A 22,388-nucleotide genomic window follows, 5' to 3' on the forward strand; every position below is an offset into this window, starting at 1 on the left:
GATAAAGAGTGTGAAAAACTGATTATGCAAGAGTGCATAGCTTATGCGCTGACTTATGCAAGTTTCGGCTAAAAATGGAAGTGTAGGAATTGTGGTCATGCAAGAGTGCATAAGCCGTGCACTCTCCTTATGCAAGTCTCGGCATGTTTTGGTTTTTTTTTTTTTTTTTTTTTTTTTGAGAGTGAGGTCATGCGGAAGTGCATAAGTTATGCACTCTCCTTATGCAAGTCTCAACAAGTTTTGGTTTTCAGAATTTGTGGTTATGCGGAAGTGCATAAGTTATGCACTCTCCTTATGCAAGTCTCGGCAGGTTTTAACTTTTGGAGAGTGTGGTTATGCGGAAGTGCATAAGTTATGCACTCTGCTTATGCACCTCTCGGCAGGTTTTGGAATTCAGAATTGATGGTTATGCGGAAGTGCATAAGTTATGCACACTGCTTATGCACTTTTCGGTGGGTTTTGATTTTCAGGGTTTGTGGTTATGCAGAAGTGCATAAGTCATGCACCCTCCTTATGCAGGTCTCGGCAAGTTTTGGTGTTTGGAAAATGTGGTCATGCAATTGTGCATAAGCTATGCACTCTGCTTATGCACCTCTCGGCAAGTTTTGAGATTTTGGGTTGGTAGTCATGCAGTTGTGCATAAGCTATGCACTCTGCTTATGCACTCCTCGGTGGGTTTTGGAATTTTGGGTTTGTGGTTATGCAGAAGTGCATAAGTCATGCATTCTGCTTATGCACCTCTCAGCAGGTTTTGGGTTTCAGAGTTTTCAGTTATGTGAAAGTGCATAAGTCATGCACTCTCCTTATGCAGGTCTCGGCAGAGAGAGAAAATCAGAGTTTGTGGTCATGCGGAAGTGCATAAGTTATGCACTCTGCTTATGCACTCTGCTTATGCACCCCTTGGCAGGTTTTGATTTTTGGAGTTTCTGGTTATGCAAAAGTGCATAAGTCATGCACTATGCTTATGCACCTCTCGGCAAGTTTGGAGATTCAGAGTTTTTGGTTATGCGGAAGTGCATAAGTTATGCACCCTCCTTATGCAGACTTCGGCAGAGAGAGAAAATGAAGAATTTGAAGTTATGCAAATGTGCATAAGTCATGCACTCTGCTTATACATGTTTCGAAAAATATGAAATTTGACAAAATTAGGCTATGCAGAGTTGCATAAGCTATGCACTCTTCTCATGCACTTTGCAACAGGGATGAAAATGGCAAAAATTGTGGTTATGCAAGATTGCATAAGCTATGCAGTTGCTTATGCACAATTCAACAAGATTAAGATTGCAATGGAACATGATTTGCAAGTGTGAAAAATACCCTAAAATGAAGAAATGTAATTCTATAAAGCATAAACCATGAGAAATTTTCATCAAAAACATATCAATATATACAAAGTTCATCAAAAATGCATCACACAAGCTTGTAGAAGATGGATCCTGAATAAAAAAGCATTTGTGACCCATGCCATTTTAACTCAAATTCTGCAAATCAACATTTAGCACATTAAAACTCAATAAAATTTGCATAAAGTTGTATCTATTCACAAATGATGAACTCCCCAAGTCATGCCAAGAAAAATGCAGCATTTCCACCTTAAATCCCACAACCCAAATGAGCTCATAACTGCAAAAATGACTCACTTACCACCATATTAACATTAAAATCACATTTACTTAAAAGTTACACACCCAACCTCACCAAGAACGTAAGCCATCTACTGCAGACACCCTCTTTGCTGCAGAATGTCATTTTTTTGCTCTGCATAAACCAGGTAACAACCCAAGGACATAATTCATCTACTGCAGACCTTTCCTTGCTGCAGATTTCATTTTTCCTCTCTGCATAAAACTGTAGCAGACTCGTGACCGGTTATGCAGCAAAAATCAATCAATTTGTAGGAGATTTAAAGAACATAATTTCAGGTTAAGGGTCACTCCCCAGCAGTTCACCAACCTTCCTCCATTGAAATACATCTACAAGGGACAAAATTCAACAAATGTCAAAAATTGAATTTGGGGAGATTCAAGATAAAAACAAAAGTAATGAAAGTAAAAGTAAATCAGCAAAATAAAAATAAAAGGACTTAGGATGCCTCCCAAGAGGGCTAATTTATAGTCCTTAGCTGGACTTTTGTCATTTTTCATGGTGGCTGGAATTGGAATTTATTGCCTCTGTTTCCAATAGGTGCTTCAATGAATCTATACTTCATTTTCTTTCCATCACATGAGAAGATCCTTGCTACTTTGTCTAAAAATCCGACCATTTCTTTCTTGACAACCTTTGGTGTATCTTTTTCTTTGAGAGATGGTTGCTTGACCTCACTTTTCTCCACTTACTCAAGTTGAAAGATTGATGCCATATGACAAGGTGGATTACCCTTTAAATGTTCTGCAAATGCAGCCTCTTTTGGATTTTCATCATTGATACTCCCTTCATGGATAAGATAACTTTCAAGAGAAGCCTTCAGATAGCTCTTTCTAAAGTGCTCTTTTACTAACTCATCAACTATATCAATTCTCAAACAAGAGTCTACATCTTCATATTGCTTCTTCTTATCATTGCCAATATTGAAGACTAAATGATCCTCTCCGACTCTGAGAGTAAGCTTCTCACCTTTCACGTCAATCAAAGCACCAGCTGTAGCTAGGAAAGGCCTCCCCAAAATGATTGGGATATTAGAATCCTCTTCCATGTCCAAGATGACAAAGTCAACAGGTATATAGAATTTCCCAACCTTCAGAGGCACATTCTCTAAAATCCCTTCAGGATACTTAATTGATCTATCAGCTAACTGAAGAGAAATGTGGGTTGGCTTAAGATCTCCCATGTTGAGCTTCTCATAGATGGAGAGGGGCATAAGGCTTACACTAGCCCATAAATCACATAAAGCTTTTATAGAACATGATTCCCCAATGTGGCATGGAATTGAAAAACTCCCTGGATCCTTGAGCTTTGGAGGAAGTTTTCTTTGGAGGATAGCACTGCATTCCTCAGTTAAGGCTACAGTCTCATAATCTTCAAGTCTCCTCTTATTTGAGAGAATTTCTTTTAGAAACTTAGCATAAGAAGGCATTTGGGAAAGAGCATCAATAAAAGGCACATTTATGTATAGCTTCTTCAAAACCTCTAAGAACTTCCCAAATTGCTTATCAAGCTTGGCTTTTTGAAATCTCTGGAAAGGGAAGTCGTGGCTTGTAAGGCTCTGGAGGTATGTATTTCTCTTCTTTCTCTTTTCTTGCACTCTCTTTCTTTTCACTCTCTTGTTTTTCATTTTCATCAACATCTTCCTCATTTTCTCTCTTCTCACTTTTTTCACTCTTCTCATTATGTACTATTTTACCACTTCTCAGTGTAATGGCATGACATTGCTCTCTTGGGTTTTCTGGTTAACTTGGTAGTTTTCCAAAAGACTTGGTACCTGAGGAAGATGCTTATTGTGCAATCTGATTTTTCAGCATTCTGTTATGTGTCTGCATCTGTTCTAGCCTTGCTTTCATCTCTCTCATCTCCTCATCATGCTTATTTTGGTTAGCAAGAATTTGTTGCAATAAAGCTTCAGTGGTGGAATTTTGTTCTTGCTGTTTTGGTGGAGGATTCATATTTTTCTGCTGAAAATTAGGCAATGGTTGCCTATTTTGCTGATATGGAACTCCTTGTTGCTGTTGTGGTTGAAAATTCTGATTTGGAACTTGACTTTGCTGATTTCCCCATGAAAAGTTGGGATGATTCCTCCAATTTGGATTATAAGTTTGAGAATAAGAATTCCCCATATGTTTGTTTCCATAATTACCAACATATGCTGCTTGTTCTCCATAATCTACTCCACAGCTGGTAGTTTCCTCTGCATAAGCCACTTGTTGTGAACTTCCAGATGATGATGTTGAACTAACCAACATACTCAAGTCTTCCATCTTCTTAGCCAAAACATTAGTAAGTGCATCAAACTTTGCATTAATCATATTGAATGGATCAAGATCATACATTCCAGCAGCTTGCCTTTTTTGAGTTGGAGCTGGTCCTCTTGGACTACTCCAAAGATGAGTATTCTTTGCAATTTTCTCCAATAGCTCATAAGCTTCATCTTCATGCTTCATAATAAATTCTCCTCCTGTTTGAGCATCAATAATTCCTCTGATTGCAGGAGTGACATTTGTGTAAAAATTTTGGTTTATCATCCATTTCGGAATGGCATGATGTGGGCATTGTCTCTCTAATTCCTTCCATCTCATCCATGACTCATATAGAGTTTCATCCTCTCTTGGTCTGAAAGCTGTCGTTTGATTCCTTAGTTCTTGAGTTTTTCCTGATGGAAAATATTGTGCAAGAAATGCATCAGTGAGTTGCTCCCAATTTGTAATGGAGTTGTGAGGTAAAGAATCAAGCCAATCCAATGCTCTATCTTTCAAAGAGAATGGGAATAGCTTCAATCTTGCTGCATCATCAGATACTCGAGGTTGTTTTTGCATGTCACAGATCATAGCAAACTTCTTCAGATGTGTGTATGGATTTTCAGAAGGATGTCCCCCGAATTGGGAATTTTGAATCATTTGAAGAACTCCAAAATCCATCTTGTAGTTATTTGCATCAATTCTTGGTCTTACTATGCTCTCTCTCAAATCATCAAAACGAGGAAAAGCATGATCCATCATACTTCCCCTAAGCACGTTTGCATTAACAACTTCTTCCCCTTGGGCTTCATTTTCATTGTTTTGACCATTTCCAGCATTACCACCGATTCTAATTCTTTCATCAGCCATGTCTGCTTCAATTTCGGTTTCTCTCAAAGCTTCTTTTCTTTTTCTGGTTTCTTTCTTGTTTGCTTTACAAAATTTCTCAATTTCAGGATTGAACAATAAGGATGTATCACTTGTGCTTCTAGCTCTTCTCATAAAAGATTAAAAGTACCTGAAAAAGAACAAACAAACACAAAATGAAAAGATAACAAAATAAAACTAAAAACAACTAAAATAATCAAGAATTCAATCTTAAACAAACAACTCCCCGGCAACGGCGCAAAAAACTTGATGTGGCCCAACCGCAAGTGCACGGGTCGTACAAGTAATACAGTAAAGATATCGTTCCCACGAGGAGTTGAGTTAATGATTGAATTTTTGATATAAAAGTTGACTAAATCGAAGTATTTTTGAAATTAAAGTAATGAATTGATGGGTATTGAGAATGTGAAATCTATATGTGCAAAATTAATATTCTATTCATCAATGTATTAATTAAACTAAAATTGCATCAAATTGAAATAAGCAAGTTCAAATATGGCAAGATTCTAAAATGGCAAGCAATTAAATTCAATTGAAAATTAGCAATGATAAAAAGGCGATTCCGGAGTTCGGGATTTCATATTCGAGCTATTTTGGGATTTTTAATTGGTTATCCAATCTTGTGAAACTTATGGGTTTTAAGGAGATTAATTCTTAAATCCTTTGAATTCCCTTTCGAGTGAGACAAAGAGTGCCTTAATCAATCTAATCCTACTTTCGTGGACTTAGAATTAATTAAGACCCATTAAGTTCTTTAATTAATCTGTGAATCCTCTTAATCCTTAGCCTATTTCTAGGTCTAAGTTAATTAAGTCCGATTTCTTGATTATCTATCACAAAGGCCTTCTCCTTTCGGTGCTTCAACCATGGATTAAGAACATTACTTAATGGGATCCTACACTAAGCATGTCATTAAGCACACAAGAAATGAATAAAACTCATTAAGACCACAAAATATGGATTACCCAATCAAAATCCACAAAATATCTCAAATATTACAACCCTTACTCCAGAATCAAAGGTAAACTACTCACTATCCATAATGTTTACAAGAAAATCTGAGTTTATATGAAAATAAGCTTTAATCTAAGCTAAGAAATAAGAAATTAAACACTAGAAATGTAGAAAAATATAAGGAAAGAAAGAAATCTGCAAATCTTGGTTGAAAATGGTGTGGAAGGTGAAAGTGACTCTTCAAATTCTGCCTCTCCTCTTCCTTTCCTTTTCTGCTCCTTGTCTTCTCTCTAAAATGGGAAAATATGACTATTTATAGCAATTTCTGACATGGAGCCCTAAAATGGTATGTTCTAGGAGGAATTTTCTGAGAGAATCTTCTGCCAGCTCATTAATGAAACCTTTATGGGACTGCATAAGTGGACTGCATAAGTTATGCAGTCCCTTATGCAGTTTTCTGCTGGTTCTGGTTCACTTATGCGAAACTGCATGACTTGGTGCATAGGTTATGCACAATTCCGTGAGAGTGCATAAGGGAGGCGTGAATGTGCATAAGCTATGCAGTCTCCTTATGCACATTTCGGCAGGTATTGGAACAGTGATTTTTCCCCTTATGCAGATCTGCATAGCTTATGCGGCAAGTTATGCACAATTTGGTCAATGCATATTTCAGCTTGAAAACTTGTTTTTGATATCTTTGGCTGTAAAAGTCACTCCTCAATGGCAAAATTTCTCTTCAGTCCTTCAAAAACACCATTTTTCCTACAAAACAAAGTAAAAATTACAAATTAATCCAAAATTGACAATTATGAAAAACTAACTAAATAACTAATGAAATTAGCTAAAAGTGACTAATAATCAAATAAAATGGCTATGAAATTAAACCTAAATGATTATGCAAAATGTATACATCAACAAGTAAAAGATAGAATCTAAAATAAAATTATCCACCTTTACCTTTTAATCTTTTAAAACTTTTTTTTAAGCTAAGTAACTGCATTTATTTATTTTTTTTATTTTTTATTAATTTACTGTTATATATAGAAAAAATTTATAATCTAAGGTCAATCCATATAGTATAATAAATCAATAAAAAGTATATAAATATATATATATAGGTAAATTTTATAAAATTATAACTATTAAATAATTTTATAATTAATTTTAATAACTATATTAACTAATATATTTAATATTTTATTAATTTATATTACATAAGATTGTTAGTATACACTTATAATTATTTTTTAAACATAAATATATTTACTAAAGCATATGATTATTAGAAAAACGCAGCGAATGCGAGCCCATTAATCCAACCAGAATTCCGACGTGTCAAATTCTGATTGGTAACTCTAGATACTCAAAAACAGCAAATATCATTCGGCGGGTATTTAACCAACGCTCGAAAGAATTATCCGTTTTTGTTCTTCCCCAAGAAACATCTCAGATAAGACCCATCAGCTGAATCTGCCGATTTCAACCCAAAACCTTCTCTTTTTGAAATTTCAATGGAATTAGGGTTTGATTTCAACTGAAGATATCCTTTTCTTGTTTTTTTTTGACGCTAAAAGATGAGTATTTTAGCTACTTTTCGTGGGAATTTTAGTCCATTGTCGTCTTTGTCATCACAGTACAGCTCTTGCTCTCATTTCGAGCTTCGTTCGCGGCCATTCTTAGCTTGTTCGGTTGTTTCTCGGCGGAAGAAACGGTGTCGTTTCAGGGATTTCAAGTTGTACCATGTTTCAAGGTAAATTGAATTGGTTTTTCTTTGGTTGAAATGAATTTTAGTTAATGCTTGGAAAGCTAATCGTAGTGTCTTGAATTTAGGTTTCATGGAAAGAGAGGGATTGTTTGTAGAGTTACAGAGACGCAAACTGAACCAGATAGCAATAATGATAAGGTAGAATCATTCCTCTATGCAATTTTCTTTGTGTTTTTGTTTTATTTAGATGTTTTATCTCAGTTCCTGGCACTCCCTCCTATTTTCAGCTTGATAACTTCATTTGTACTATAAATTTAAGGATATGCTTGCATAAAAGCTATTGTTGGGTGATTTCATTTTGGTTTTGAATCCTAATTATTGAAATTTGATATCTTGCTTTTAATTGTGATATTGGGGTAAATGAGAATTGAGCTGAAATTCAAGTTTGAGGTTCTCAACATTGGGAGTTCAATTTCAAGACCATTGCTCGCATTCAAATGTACAAATGGAAGTAAAATTCTAGTGTTCATGATGAGGCTTTTGAGAATGACGTATCTAACACTATATTGCATGGACCTTGATTTTGAATCTTTTATTTTGTTTTGGGGGGAAAGGTTAATGCTTATGTTTACCTTTTTGGCATTATTATGCATGGTTGTTATTTAATTTTAAATTTGGATGAATATTATCTATAGGAAAAAGAAGAACATGAAGGAGGAGAGGCAACATCTACTACAGACTCCATAGGGCAATCCAATTCCCAGCCTGACTCTCAGCCTACGGTTGTAAATCAAATAAACAATAATGATGGGGTAACTAATGCTGAAGGTGGCACCCAGGTACTTCTTGTTAATTTCATATGGCAGTAAGATTTTGTATTTAGTAGATTACTTGTTTATCACATGATTATTTTAATAATGATGTTTTCTCTATGCCAGTGGCCGAAATTCACGTACATTGCCTTTTTCCATTAGTCAATATGTATAGTTTGGTTTTTGTTCGTTTCCCTCTCTTTAGTTTAGTGAGATTGTGCTTTTGGGAAACAACAATCAAACTAATTAACCAATATTGGCTTCTGGTTGTCAAATTATATATGATAACATTGACTCTTACTTTTATCATAGCAAGTTTGTCTACATGATAGAGTTCATGTTCATTGACATATATCCTTAAAAGTTCATTTAAATGTTTATGGTTTAGGTACTAGGGAACCAATTATTAATTCCTATGGCCCTAACTGTGTTAAGTTTCTATTTGAAACAGGATCCTGATGCTTTAGAAGTTGCTAGTGGTTCTCCTCTTCCAGGTGTGAAGGTGATTATGATAGGTTCTAGAATGCTTCCTGCGTTAGAGGATGAATCTTATTTTCAGTACCTTCTTTCTTACGTCTTTCAATAACTTCCTCAACAGCCCCAGCAACTGGATGAATCAATAAGGATTCCTAAAGGAACAATTGATATTCTTAAGGACCAAGTATTTGGCTTTGATACTTTTTTTGTGACAAGCGAGGAGCCATATGAGGTGAGCTAATAAAATGGGTACTATTGCTTTTCTCATCCTCTGAGAAGGGATAAAAGCAGATGGAGTTGCCATTGAGATTAGAAAATCTGGTTGATCATTGAAGTTTTTACATTCAGACCTTTCTTTCTTACAATGTTTAAAATTATTTACTACCTATTTACAGAAATGGAATATCTTCTTCAGAGGGAGTTAAGAAGTCATGTGAAAAGCTATTTCATCCTCCTCTTTTGTTCACTAGAATGGTTTTTAAGTTGTCATTTTAATAGATTTACATTTGGTAGGGTGGGGTCTTGTTTAAAGGAAACCTGAGAGGACAGGCTGCAAAAAGCTATGAGAAGATAGCAAACAGGATGCAGGTGCATATTTGCTTCTTCTATCTCTTTCTTTTTTTTAAAATTTTCATGAAATTATCCTTATTACAATTCAATGTCTCTGCAATCTATACACAGAATAAATTTGGGGATGAATATAAACTTTTCCTTCTAGTTAATCCAGAGGATGATAAACCAGTGGCAGTTGTTGTTCCAAGAAAGACCCTACAGCCTGAAACAACAGGTAGTTATTTTATTGTGGGGATCAAAATTAGTCCATAATAAATTGTCGTGGTTGTATGCTATAACGGATTTGGTGTTATTTTTGCAGCAGTCCCAGAGTGGTTTGCTGCTGGGGCTTTTGGAGTTGTTACAGTTTTCACATTACTTCTCCGAAATGTTCCTGCATTACAATCCAACTTATTGTATGCAATTTCTTTATCCATATTCTATTATCAAATACAGATTGCTATCTTTTCTTTAAGCATGTATAACAAAATAGTTTTGTTTGCTTTTCCCTTTGTTCCTTGAAATGATGAAATTAATTAACTTCACTATTGAACCCTAACTTTTCAATCTATTTTTAAGTTCAACTCACTTATTCAGGCATATATCTGTAAGATGCTATTGTTATGTTTTTTCATGGTTCCGCCAATCATGTTTTTAATAAAATTCTTTTCTTTGCCTTTATTATGCCTAAGTTTTCAGGGAGCATTCTTCCCTTTTCTTTTTTTCCTTGATCTTGTCAATAAAATTTATTTCTTCTAACAGAAGTTCTAGTGATGTCTCTTATCATGTACCTATTTGCAGTCTATCATTGTGGTTTGTGATGTGCTGTTTTATCCTTTCTTTTTTAGCCGTAGGACTTATTCACACATGGAACTATTTGAGTTTCATTTTCTTACTAGAACATTAATATTTAAATGCACCAGATCAACTTTTGACAATCTCGAGTTGCTAAAGAATGGCCTGCCAGGAGCCCTTGTGAGTGCACTTATTTTGGGAGTACATGAACTCAGCCACATATTAGTTGCAAAAAGAAGTGATGTTAAGCTGGGGGTGCCATATTTTGTTCCAAGTTGGCAGGTGAAATATATGGTTGACCTATCCTGATTTTTAATTTGGAAATAACTTTCTTTTCCCTTCCAAATTGGCAGCTTGCTGTTAGAGTGATGGTTAGAAGCCATTATTTCAAGTACATGATGGCTGATCTTTTTTCCTTTCCCTAAAATAAACGTGTATGGAAGGTCTAATGAACTGTCTTGGTGGGCAGATAGGCTCCTTTGGTGCTATTACAAGGATACTAAGTATTGTGTCCAAACGTGAAGATCTTCTGAAGGTTGCAGCAGCGGGACCTATAGCTGGGTTCACTGTGGGCTTTGTTCTTTTTCTTTTAGGATTCATCTTACCACCTAGTGATGGTGTTGGTCTTGTTGTTGATGCTTCTGTCTTTCACGAGTCATTTCTTGCTGGGGGTATTGGTAAGCACTTCATTCTAGGCATATTTGCATGGAGACACTTATTGTGTTCATGTATTCTATGGTACTTCAGTGTCTTGACCATCGTCATACTTATTGGCATGAAGCTTTACCTGTGCACATCACAGAGGATATTAACTTTGAGTTTCTCTCTTTGTTTGTAGCTAAACTTCTTCTGGGTGATGTACTCAAGGAAGGTACTCCCATATCTGTTAACCCGCTTGTGGTATGGGCTTGGGCTGGACTGCTTATTAATGCCATCAATAGCATCCCTGCAGGAGAGCTTGATGGAGGGAGGATTTCTTTTGCCATATGGGGAAGAAAGGTATGCTGTTCAAAGTTTAAGATAATTAATAGGACTCCTTAAGGTTTAAACCATGGTTTTAAATCATGGTCGCAATCGCAGATAACTGAATAGGCCTGTAACAACCGTAACGTGATGATAACAGTAGTAGTCTAGAGCTATGCGAATCTTTTTGAAAATTTTGCAAACTGAAAAGTCCATGAAATGATTAGATATTGATAGATAAAAGTAAAACTAAAATACACAACTATATAACAAGCACAAATATATCATAAAGAAATTAAATCTATCATTTTTAGATATCATTAGCATTAATCAATTTATAGTTAAATAATTATGTGATAGAAAAAGCGAAAAACAGGAAATAATAAAAAGAAATAGCAAAACACAGCAAATAATACTCACCTTTTGCAAGTAGCTGTGGAGAATAGAAATATTTAATAATGATCTTAGTTTAGAAAAGAATAATGGAAAGATTTGTCGAAAGAAGGTGAAATTTTGAGAGAATGTGATAGAAACAATAGTTGTGGAAGGCAAGAAAAGAAAACACTACTTGCATGTGATTTGTAATCTCTTTGTTATTGAGGTAGCCATTACCGTTATTTAATGGTAAATGAGGACTATTACTGTTAAGTAATGGTGGTAATAGCCATTACACATGCAACCTAAAATTTGCCTATAAATAATGGGTCACGGGTAATGAGATCTTTAAAACCTATAAATAACGGCCATTATCTTACATTACATAACAGCTGTTATTTGAAACCACGGTTTAAACTTAAGTCTTAACATACTTTTGTGAGAAACCATGGTTTAAACTTTAGTCTTAACATACTTTTTTGAGAAGTACACTTTCAAATGTTTGGTTACGTAGCTGCCTCAAAATCCTTGAGACCTCTGATTCATTTCCTGAAATACTTCAAGACAAAACAAGTGCTATACTAATCTAGTTTTTCATTTGACAGGCTTCAGCTCGCTTCACAGCTGTCTCAATTGTCCTGCTCGGTCTATCCTCACTGTTTAATGATGTGGCATTTTATTGGGTATTTTTGATATTCTTCTTACAAAGAGGGCCAATTGCTCCACTCGCTGAGGAAATCACTGATCCTGATGAAAAGTATGTTGCCCTTGGAGTTTTGGTTTTGCTCTTAGGATTGCTGGTATGTTTGCCATACCCTTTTCCTTTTACAGATGAAGTCGTTACAAATTTCTAGTGATAGTGTGATACAGTCGCCTTATTCTTAATGCAAGCCATCTTTCGGAAACTTAGGTCCATTTGAGTAGGATTTTTCTTATGAAAATCTTGGCCAATAAATTAGGTGAAATGTAAATGATATTTATATATTAATGAGTTCTATACACATGTATTGTTAACTCATTTTTTCCCTTTTCTTTCTTTTTTAATTTTTATTTTTTCACATGTTTTACCTTTTGAGCCACGCGAAGCATATAATGGTGAAAATTACTTTCAGGATTTCTATTTTTCTGCATTTTATACCAGAACTTGTTGGAGGTAGCACATATCACATGTTTGATAATGCATGTTTGATGGACATTTAAGTTCCACATGTACAAAGGTGTCACATATAGGGCTAAGCATTCAATTCAAACCGAATTGAACTAAACTGAATCATCAAAATTGAATTAATCAAATTATTATATTTTAAAAATTAAATCGAATCGAAATTAATGAAAAATTAAATTGAATTGAATCACTCTATTTCAGTTTGATTCGGTTCGAAATTGATCGATTTTGAGTTTTGATGAGTTTTTTAATTTAAACATGATTATTAAGTTATTTAATATGATTTTGACCTTAATAATTATTAATTAATAAAATTAAATAATTTATATATATATAAAAATTATATATAATTTATAAATTTTTTATAAAAATAAATTAATTTAAAAATTAATCAAATAATTTAATTTTATTTAATTTAATTAATTTTTTTAAATTAAATTGAATAAAAATAATTAAAATTTTTAATTTTAAAAATTAAATTAAATTTTTTTAAAAATTAAATTAAATTATTAAATTAAAATAATTTAATTTAATTTATTTAATTCAAATTGGATAGTATCCACCCAGCTCACACAGGAACAAATTGGGGTAGTCGACAAAATAAATAGGTGTCAGTGTTCAGACCAAACAAGGCTCTTAGCCATTTTCTTTGGGAAAGTAGTGGTTTGGTGCTTTGATATAAGAGTGGCTGTACTTTAATTTTCATCAATTTAATACTCTTTACTTTTTTGGGCAAATCATTAAACGACATGTGTTGATATATAGAATCAGAAGGACGATTTGATACTGATCTGGCGACACAGCACGCTCTTAAAATTAATGATATTGTATTAGCATTTTGTCACGTCAGCGTCACGTGTCGTGTTTGCCACGTTCTTCCCATCTATCTACATAAAAGATGATCTCTAAAATAAGTTCACTAAAAATTGACTAGCGACACTCTATTAAATCTTTTTTCATTTGTCAATTTTATCCTTATATTTTATTATTACTAATATTTAATATGTGATTTTTTATTTTTTTTTATTATTGTTTAATATATAAATTTTGTTATTATTATTATTATTTAATATGTGAATTTTAGTTTCTTAATGCTTAATATAAAAATTTAAAAAAAATAAATATATATTTGTATTTATAAATTATAATAGCATTAATAATGATTAATTTCTAATATGTATATAAAATTAAATAAAATTCATTAATAATAATAATTAATATGAATATAATAATATTAAATAAATATATATACTTTTATCATTAAAAATAATTAACATGTATTATTAAATAAATTTTATTGGACTTATTATATATATAATCTATTAGCCTTATTATTATCACTAATTAATATTTGACTTTTTACTTTTTTAATATTTAATATAAAAATTTAAATAAAATTAATGCATATCTATACTTGTGAATTATACTTAGCAAAAAATTACATTTTTATAATTAATAAAAAATAAATTCTAATATGTATATATATATATTAAATTAAATTAAATTCATTGATAATAATAATAATATTTATATTTTTATCATTAATAATAATTAATAGGTATATATTATTGAAATTTATTAGTCTTATTATTGCAACTAATTATTATATGACCTTTTAATTTCTTAATATTTAACATAAAAAATTAAATAAAATTAATATACATTTATATTTATGAATTATAATTACAAAAAATACATTTTTATTAATAATAATATTTAATATGCATATATTAAATAACATTTTTTTAATCTTATTAACACCACTAATTAATATGTTATTTTTTAATTTGTTAACACTTAATATTAAAATTTAAATAAAATTAACATAATTATATTTGTGAATCATAATTACAAAAATCCTTAAATTTAAAATTAATAAGCATAAATAATTAAAAATACAATAAATAACTAAGTCATTGCCTATAATTTTAATGCATATATATTTTTTCTATATTTTATCATTAATTTTTATAAACAATTTTATCATTAATTTTCAATAATTAATATGAATATATTAAATAAATTTTGTTGATCTTACTAAATTTATTGTCATATTATTATCGGTAATTATTTATTAGTATGACCTTTCGATTTTCTAATTCTTAACATAACATTTATATAAATCTATATCTGTATAAATAATATAAAAATTGAGTTATTAAATAAGGCTATAACGTAAAATTGAGTTATAATAGGAAGATAGATAAGTCAGTGACAATTAAAATGAAAAATAATTAATGAATATAACAATGTCATATAAAAAGCCAATACAATCATGAATGAATACCGAATTAAATTACTATTAAAAAAATATTTCTACTAAATTTTAATGGCAAAAAAAAAAACCCATATAAATTTAAAATTATTATAAACCTCTATCATTATTTGTTAAAAGTTATAGCAAATATATATATATATATATATATATATATATGAAGACGGTAAATAAGATCTATGTATTTAATAAGTGAGACCTATTATATATTTTATATCTCAAGTCCATATAAATCGAACATAAACAAAATGCATATATATATAAAACTATTTTGGAATTAAGAAATGAGATGTGATGTTAAAGAAAATCTCTTTTTCTTAAAATTAAACTTTTATAAAAACTAATATTTTAGCCATTTTAATAATTAAAAATATATTATATGAAATATTCATAAGAAAAATATTGCCTGGTTTATAAATTCTTTCATTTTATAAAATTCAGGACTTAAACATTTGATTTAAAAATTAGAGAATAATTAGTCTGATGAATTTTAATTTTAATAATTATGTTATTTGTACTCAAAATTATATAAATTATTATGAATTTTTTTAATTTATAAAACATAAATTTTTTGCTCTAATCAGTGCACTATGTTAATAATTTCATTTCATGCACTTATAATAAAATTTATAAATTTTTTAAAAATTCATAATTATTCCTTTAAATAATACATTTTTCAAAAATCAAATTTAAATTCTCCCTTATATATGAGTGTAGTGGAGCTTTAGCCCTGCACTCATAGTTTGATATCAGGCAAGTTCATGGTCAGGGTGGGAATGAGTAGCTTAAAAAGAAGACGAGTAATTAATGCATCAAATGCATATGATATGAGCACTAAGAACCTCTGCTAAAATGGAATTTATCTGCTCTCTCTCTCTCTCTCCCTTTATTTAATGCCACTTCTCGTGAAAATGATCAATGAATACGAACCCCCACAAAGAGTAGTGCTCGGAAAGTTGGGGTTGGCCAATGGCTAGTTCTGAATTGATTTCTTTAAATGTAAGCGAATGTAATTGATATATTATTTCATAATGTATTATTTTATTTTAAAAATTAAAAAAAAATTGCTTTTTCCATAAGATGTAAGTTGAAACAGAGAAAAATTTTACATGATTTTCTTTGAGAATAATGAATTAGGATTCAATTAATTTTTAATTTATTTAGAGTGCGTTAGAAGGTAATTGATAAATATTACTTTTTTATTAAAAAAATTAATTATTTAATATTTAGGTGAAAATTAAATAAATAATTTAATTAATTTATTAAAAATAATTCAAAGAAAAGTGGATTGATTTGTTTGCAATGACAACGTGGAATTGGACGTAGGCCAACGTTGACTTGATCTCAGTCAACCATCAACAGCAGCTAGGGCCCTGGTGCACCCGACCGACACTAGTCTTTCTTGAGTCATAATCGTTCGAGTACATTAAAATGAGGCCTATTTCATTGAATCACGTGAATAAATTATATATTTTTAATGGTAAAACGCTTATTTAAATTCTTAATGTTATGTTGATTTAAGTTTTTAAAATATTAAGTTTTTAATTTTTAAAAATAATTAAATAAATTTTAAAAATTTTAAAAATATATTAAATAAATTTTTTTTATTATTTTATAAATAAATAAGTCTCTTAACTTTTAAAAATAAATAAATAAAATTAAATTATAATTTAAAGATTAAATTATAATTTATCTTTAATATAAATATAATTAAAATCATATACGAAAATCTTTTAATGCACAAATCATCATCAATAATATTATATATCTAATTTATAATATTTTAATAAAAATTTATCGTATCGTAATTATTATTTATATAATAATTTAAAAAATTTATTTATAAAATATTTTGAATCTGTGAAAAATAACTTATTAATCTATTTTAAAATATAATAAATACTTATTAAGATGTTAGAAATTAGATATACATAATTATTAATAAAAATTTCGTGAACTAAAAAATTTTTATACACAATATTAATTAAATTTATATTAAAAATAAATTATAATTTAATATTTTTATAATTTATTTTTTAAATTTAAAATATTTATTTTATGATATTTTAAAATACTTCAAAAATTTATAGGATTATTTACTTATGCTTTAAGAATTAAAATAGACTTTTTACTGATTTTTTTTTTTGATTTTAAAGTATTATGCTAGATTAAGTTTAAAAATAAATAAATAAATAAATAAAAGGACGGGTCGCAGTACCATTCACGTTCATCCCCTGCACTTCCTCCTATTTTTAGCGACGCGCAATATCACGAGATCGTTGGCGTTTATATCGGTCATTTTCAGTGACCAACGCAACTGAGGTGGACATCAATCAATTCCCCTAAAATCCAACTTCACTTTTCAACCAATGGTAGTCGATTTGGTAACTAATTTGAATTAAATTTTTAATAAATTTAAAAAATAAGAAAAATTAATAATATAATTAATTGCACATGAATAACAATGGCTAAATTAAATTTTATGCCCAAATAAGATAATAATAAGAATAAGACTTTTTTTTGTCAATTAGCTTTGATAAAGTTTGAATTTAAAATTTTATTACTTTAAAAATAATTTCAATATCATTTGATTAAAAATCTTTAATTTACATTATAATTATATTAAAAAATATAATTAATAAATTTTAATTTAATAATATTAAAATCGTCTCTTATATGCTCTATACACATGTATATAAAATATGAAATGAAATTGATGCTCCTCTATAATCTGTTCGATTTCATCCCGAGTGAGTAAACTAGCTATCATACAGACTCTCAGAGCCCTTTTCATTGCCTCTCTTTTCAACTTTAATGGGAAGCCTTATTCTCGAATTCATATGGGTAGGGGTGGCAATTTAGATTGATAGGTCGTGTTCGTATTGTGTCAATACGCGATACGAATATGATTAATGTTGACACGAATATGATACGATTAACAAATCGTGTCAAAAATTTAAACACGAATACGACCCTTTTATTATACGGATTACACGACACGACACGATTAATATTAAATTGTATTAGGTGTATTCAACACGACACGACCCATTTAACAAGAAATAATTCATTTAACATGGTTTGACACGATTTAACCCATTTAACACGCTACATAAGTGGGTTCATGGGTCATAGTGGGTCAAATGGATTAGTGAGTCACGGGTCAACACATGACACGAATATTAAATCGTGTCATAAACGTATCAAGTCGGGTTAGCGGGTTAACCCGTGACACGACACGATTACAACTGTGTCATAAATGGGTTGACACGAATTCGATACGAACACGAATAAGTCTAACCCAAACCCTATATTTTCGTGTCGTGTTCGTATCGTGTTCGAGATTCGTGTCTAAAATTGTCACCCCAACATATGGGCTTGAGGGCTTGAGACCTATGACTATCTCCCCCTCTCCACCAACCAGTGTCACGGCCTTCATCAACTCAGTAAGTTGTCGAGAAGTCTCTTCTCCAGACGTTAACACCCCTAAAGGAAGAGTAACCAAATTAAAAGAGTACTCAGTAGTGTCTTATCCCAAATTTAGAGTCGAAGTACTCACTAGAAAAAAAAAAGAAGAAGAATATAAAAAAGAGAATAAATAAAAATAAAATAAAAATAACAGGGCTAGGACACGTTTAAATTTAATTCACATGGTACTTTTTATTTGGATGAAAAAAAAAATGATGTGTACAGATTTTTGTAAGCCATAATTAATAGAATAAATGAAATATAGGCTTAAGTGGATGGGAACAAAAGAAGGTGAGGCAGTGAAGGTGACCCTACGGTCAATTTATCCAGTACTAGGGGTTTTTGGTTATGGTTTCGTATTCAATTCAACTTAGGAATCAGAAATAAACCTTCATTTTTATTTTTTTAATTTTTAGAAATTAGAATTGAAATCAATTTTCGATTTTTATTCCTATATTAGTTCAAGTCTCAATAATTGAATCTAAAATTATCACATTTTTTGTGTTTATTTTAAAAGAGAAAAACAATTTTAAAATTGCAACATCAAAAATATTAAAAAAAATTATATATATATCCCTTGATAAGTATATTATTTTATTATATATATATTTCTTAAGTATATAATTTTTAATTAAAAGACACATATATGATTAAAAATTAAATAAATATATTATATGATTAAAATATTATTTAGATTGTGTTTGGAAGAAAGATTAAAAAATCAATGGTTAAATAACCTTATAAGTTATAGACTTATATAATAATATTAGCTATTTTAGTAACTGTCAATTGTCAGTAATTAAATATTAGTTATAGTTGGTTAAGTATTTATATAGTGATTTGAAACAGAAGTATTCAGTAAAAATAATTATTGAAGTAACTGTTAAAATTAAAATAGTTATATTATCTTATTGACTCTGATAAAAATTACTTATTTAATCTCTAAAATTTAGGAGAAGTAATTTTTTATAAATCACTGTCTAAATCTCTAAATATTATTGTACATATAATATCACTGAATAGTATAAATAAAAAAGATAATATTTTAATTAAAATTAAAATATTAAATAATACTTTAAAAATTATTATCGAATAGAATATTAACATTTAAAAAAGATAATTATTAATCTAATCACATAATTGTCATAGAAAGATAGAAAAATAAAATATAAAATTTGGTGAAAATATTGTCTTGCAATGTATGAAAAGATATTGTACTGCACAGGAGAGATGATTACTGCCCAGAAATAAATAACATTTTTATTAAGTAAAAACATAATATAAATTCAAATAAATTCAAGATGAATTATTTAAATAAAAATTTAAAATAAAAACAAAGCAAAAATAAAAAAAAAGGTGGAGAGTATACAGTAAAGGAAGGAACAAAAATAAAAGAAAGGGTGAAAATCTTTTAAAAGTACAGAATTTAATTCAATTATCACGTGATTTTTATTTTTTTAATTATTTTTTTAATTAAAAAATTAAAATTTTCATTTATTAAATTTTTAAATATGAAAATTAATAAAAAAATTAATTAATTGAGTTAAATTCTATAAAATTACCTAAAAAAAATATCTTGTCGTAATTAATTATTGAATTCCTGATTAATTTTTTTTATTAGATGGCTATTAATGGAGCACGTGAAGCAGGTGCAAGATTGATTGAGGAAGCAAGCCCACGCAAAATATCTGCAAGAAATCGAATTTCCAAAGATACGAAAGGCGGTCTTATCCAATTTCATTGAATATAATAAGGAGGTAATAATATTCACGTGGAAAAGGTTGATTTATTAAAAATTATAAATATATTAATTTAATATTTTTAATTTTTTAATATTAATTTTGACAAAGCAAATCAATTAAATTGATGCAATTGCTAAATCTGATTGAATTTTGAAAAAAATATTAATAATTTAATTAGAGTTTTTAAATTTAAAATTCAATTTTAATTTCTAAAAAATATATTATTTAATATAAGCATTTACACTTTGTTTGGATAAGTAGAAAAGAGAGAGGAAGGAAAATAAATAAGGGAGGAATAACTTTGAAAAGACTTTTTCATTGTTTGGATAAGAGAAGGAAAATAAAGAAGGGAAGAAAAATAAATTTTATTTTTCTTTAGTTATTTTCTCTCCAAATTGGAGAGAAACTAAGAAATCAAAGAAAAAAAACTAGATTTTAATGTCAACTCTTTTACTTTCCCTCTTTTATTTTTCATTCATCTAAACACAAGGAGAGAAAACAAAGAATGAAAAATAAAAAATATTTTCCTTCTTTTATTTTCCTTCCTCTCTTAAAACTTAACCAAACATACTCTTAGAAAATAAAAAAAAATAAAACTGGCTTTTGACTTTTATAATTAAAAGTTATATAAGCTAAAAATTTTAACTTTTTGAATCCAAATGTTGGCTTTTAGAAGTTTATGCCACCAAATTTCAAAATATTATTAAAATATTAATCTCTCTTATATATTATTTAATTAATTTTTATTCTCTTATTTCTATTATTGTAATTAATTTTATTACTAAATTGGTAATTTTTAGACTAAAGCTTTCATGAATTTTTAATTTTGAACTCTTAAGATTGTTAATTAGCTTATATTCTCCGTTTGTCTCATTAAAAATATATTTTTTTTTATTTTTTAGAGTTTGAAATATTTTAAAAAATAAGTTTTTAAAAAATATTTTATATAAAAATTAAGTCATTTTTAAATAAAATAACTTTTTTTTATTAAAGGAGAAAATTATTTTTTATTTTTTAAAAATTTGATAATCTTAAAATTATTTTTTATTTTTTTAAAATTTAATAATCTTATTAAAATATAAAAATACTTATATATAAATGCATAACATTAATTTAACATTACAACTAAATGAAAAATATTTTTACACTCTAGGTTCTGTTTATTTCACGAAAAAGAAAATATTTTCTATTTTTTTTGTGTTGAGTCATTCAAGAAAATTAGTAGATCGAAGATATTTTTTTTGGTCAAAGTAAAAATTAAATCATTTTAAGAAAAATATTTTTATTTTTAAAAAGAGAAAGTTATTTTTTATATTTTGATAGTCTTATTAAAATATAAACACACTTATACATACATGAAATAAATATATATAATTAATTAATATTATAACTAAATAATAAAAAATATTTTTATGAAAAATACATTTTTATATATACAAATTATTTTCTATGAAACAAGCGAAACTTTCAATAAGATTATTAAATTTTATAAAATGAAGAATCATTTAGTTTTTAAGACAAGAAAGTTATTTTTCTTAAAATAACTTAGTTTTCTCTTTGATTAAAAAATAATTTTTATTAACTCATTTTTCTAAGTGCTTCAAACGTTAAAAAATATTTTTTAAAAAAATATTTTCCATGAAATCTTTGACTAAAAAAAATATTTTTCATTAACTTATTTTGTATCTTAAATATTAAAAAATATATAAAAATATTTTTAAAAAAATATTTTTATGAAATAAATAGAACCTTAAATTCAAAATTATACTTTGTCTAAAAAAGGTAAACACATTCATAAATATTAAAGAAATTACTCACCTTGACTATAGAAAGTATATCTAATGGTTTAATATTTCTTACTATAAACACTTTTAATTTGCCAACCCTCAAATGGAAACTAAATCAAGTGATGAGCAAGAATTACTTTAAAAGAAAAACCAAAAAAGGCTACATTATTTAATTAATTAATGAACGAATTCATGATTAAAAAAATAAATTTCTTTTATTTTATTAACTTAACTACTTAATTTAATCTTTAAAAAAATCCTATTTATATTTTTATGAAATTACTTATCTTAAATTATGTGATTTTTATATTAATTAATAAAAATTTTAATCTAAACTAAAATTAGAAGGTAGTAAAAAATATGAGAATTAATTAATATATTTTTATAAATAAAAATTTTAAATAATTAATTTTAATAAAATAAAAATATTAAATAGTAAATTTCTCATATTTATATGAATTGCTTCTATTTTTGTCTAAATTTTATTAAAAAAATATTATTTTAAAAATATTTATTATTATTTTTTTATATTTTAACTATAAA

The 22,388-nt window shown here is 28.7% G+C and overlaps 1 protein-coding gene across 1 annotated transcript; it reads left to right on the forward strand.

The window, feature by feature from the left end:
* The first annotated feature begins 7,127 nt into the window (after positions 1-7,127).
* LOC110653581 (probable zinc metalloprotease EGY2, chloroplastic) lies at positions 7,128-12,426 on the forward strand. Its single transcript, XM_021809293.2, has 12 exons — positions 7,128-7,479; positions 7,560-7,632; positions 8,130-8,273; positions 8,698-8,748; positions 8,845-8,955; positions 9,237-9,311; positions 9,405-9,510; positions 9,598-9,691; positions 10,199-10,352; positions 10,540-10,747; positions 10,909-11,069; positions 12,014-12,426. The coding sequence occupies exons 1-12, from the start codon at positions 7,304-7,306 to the stop codon at positions 12,260-12,262; spliced, it is 1,602 nt and encodes a 533-aa protein (XP_021664985.2). The 5' UTR covers positions 7,128-7,303; the 3' UTR covers positions 12,263-12,426.
* Positions 12,427-22,388: the final 9,962 nt, after the last annotated feature.

The sequence above is a fragment of the Hevea brasiliensis genome, chromosome 8 (genome assembly GCF_030052815.1).
Source record: "Hevea brasiliensis isolate MT/VB/25A 57/8 chromosome 8, ASM3005281v1, whole genome shotgun sequence".
Lineage (NCBI taxonomy): Eukaryota > Viridiplantae > Streptophyta > Magnoliopsida > Malpighiales > Euphorbiaceae > Hevea > Hevea brasiliensis.

Bases quoted from the DNA above. Each gene is read 5' to 3' on its own strand.
- LOC110653581 (XM_021809293.2), top strand. From the start codon at position 7,304: ATGAGTATTTTAGCTACTTTTCGTGGGAATTTTAGTCCATTGTCGTCT. The intron at 7,480-7,559 runs GTAAATTGAATT...TCTTGAATTTAG, and splicing joins AAGTTGTACCATGTTTCAAG to GTTTCATGGAAAGAGAGGGA. The intron at 9,511-9,597 runs GTAGTTATTTTA...TTATTTTTGCAG, and splicing joins CCTACAGCCTGAAACAACAG to CAGTCCCAGAGTGGTTTGCT.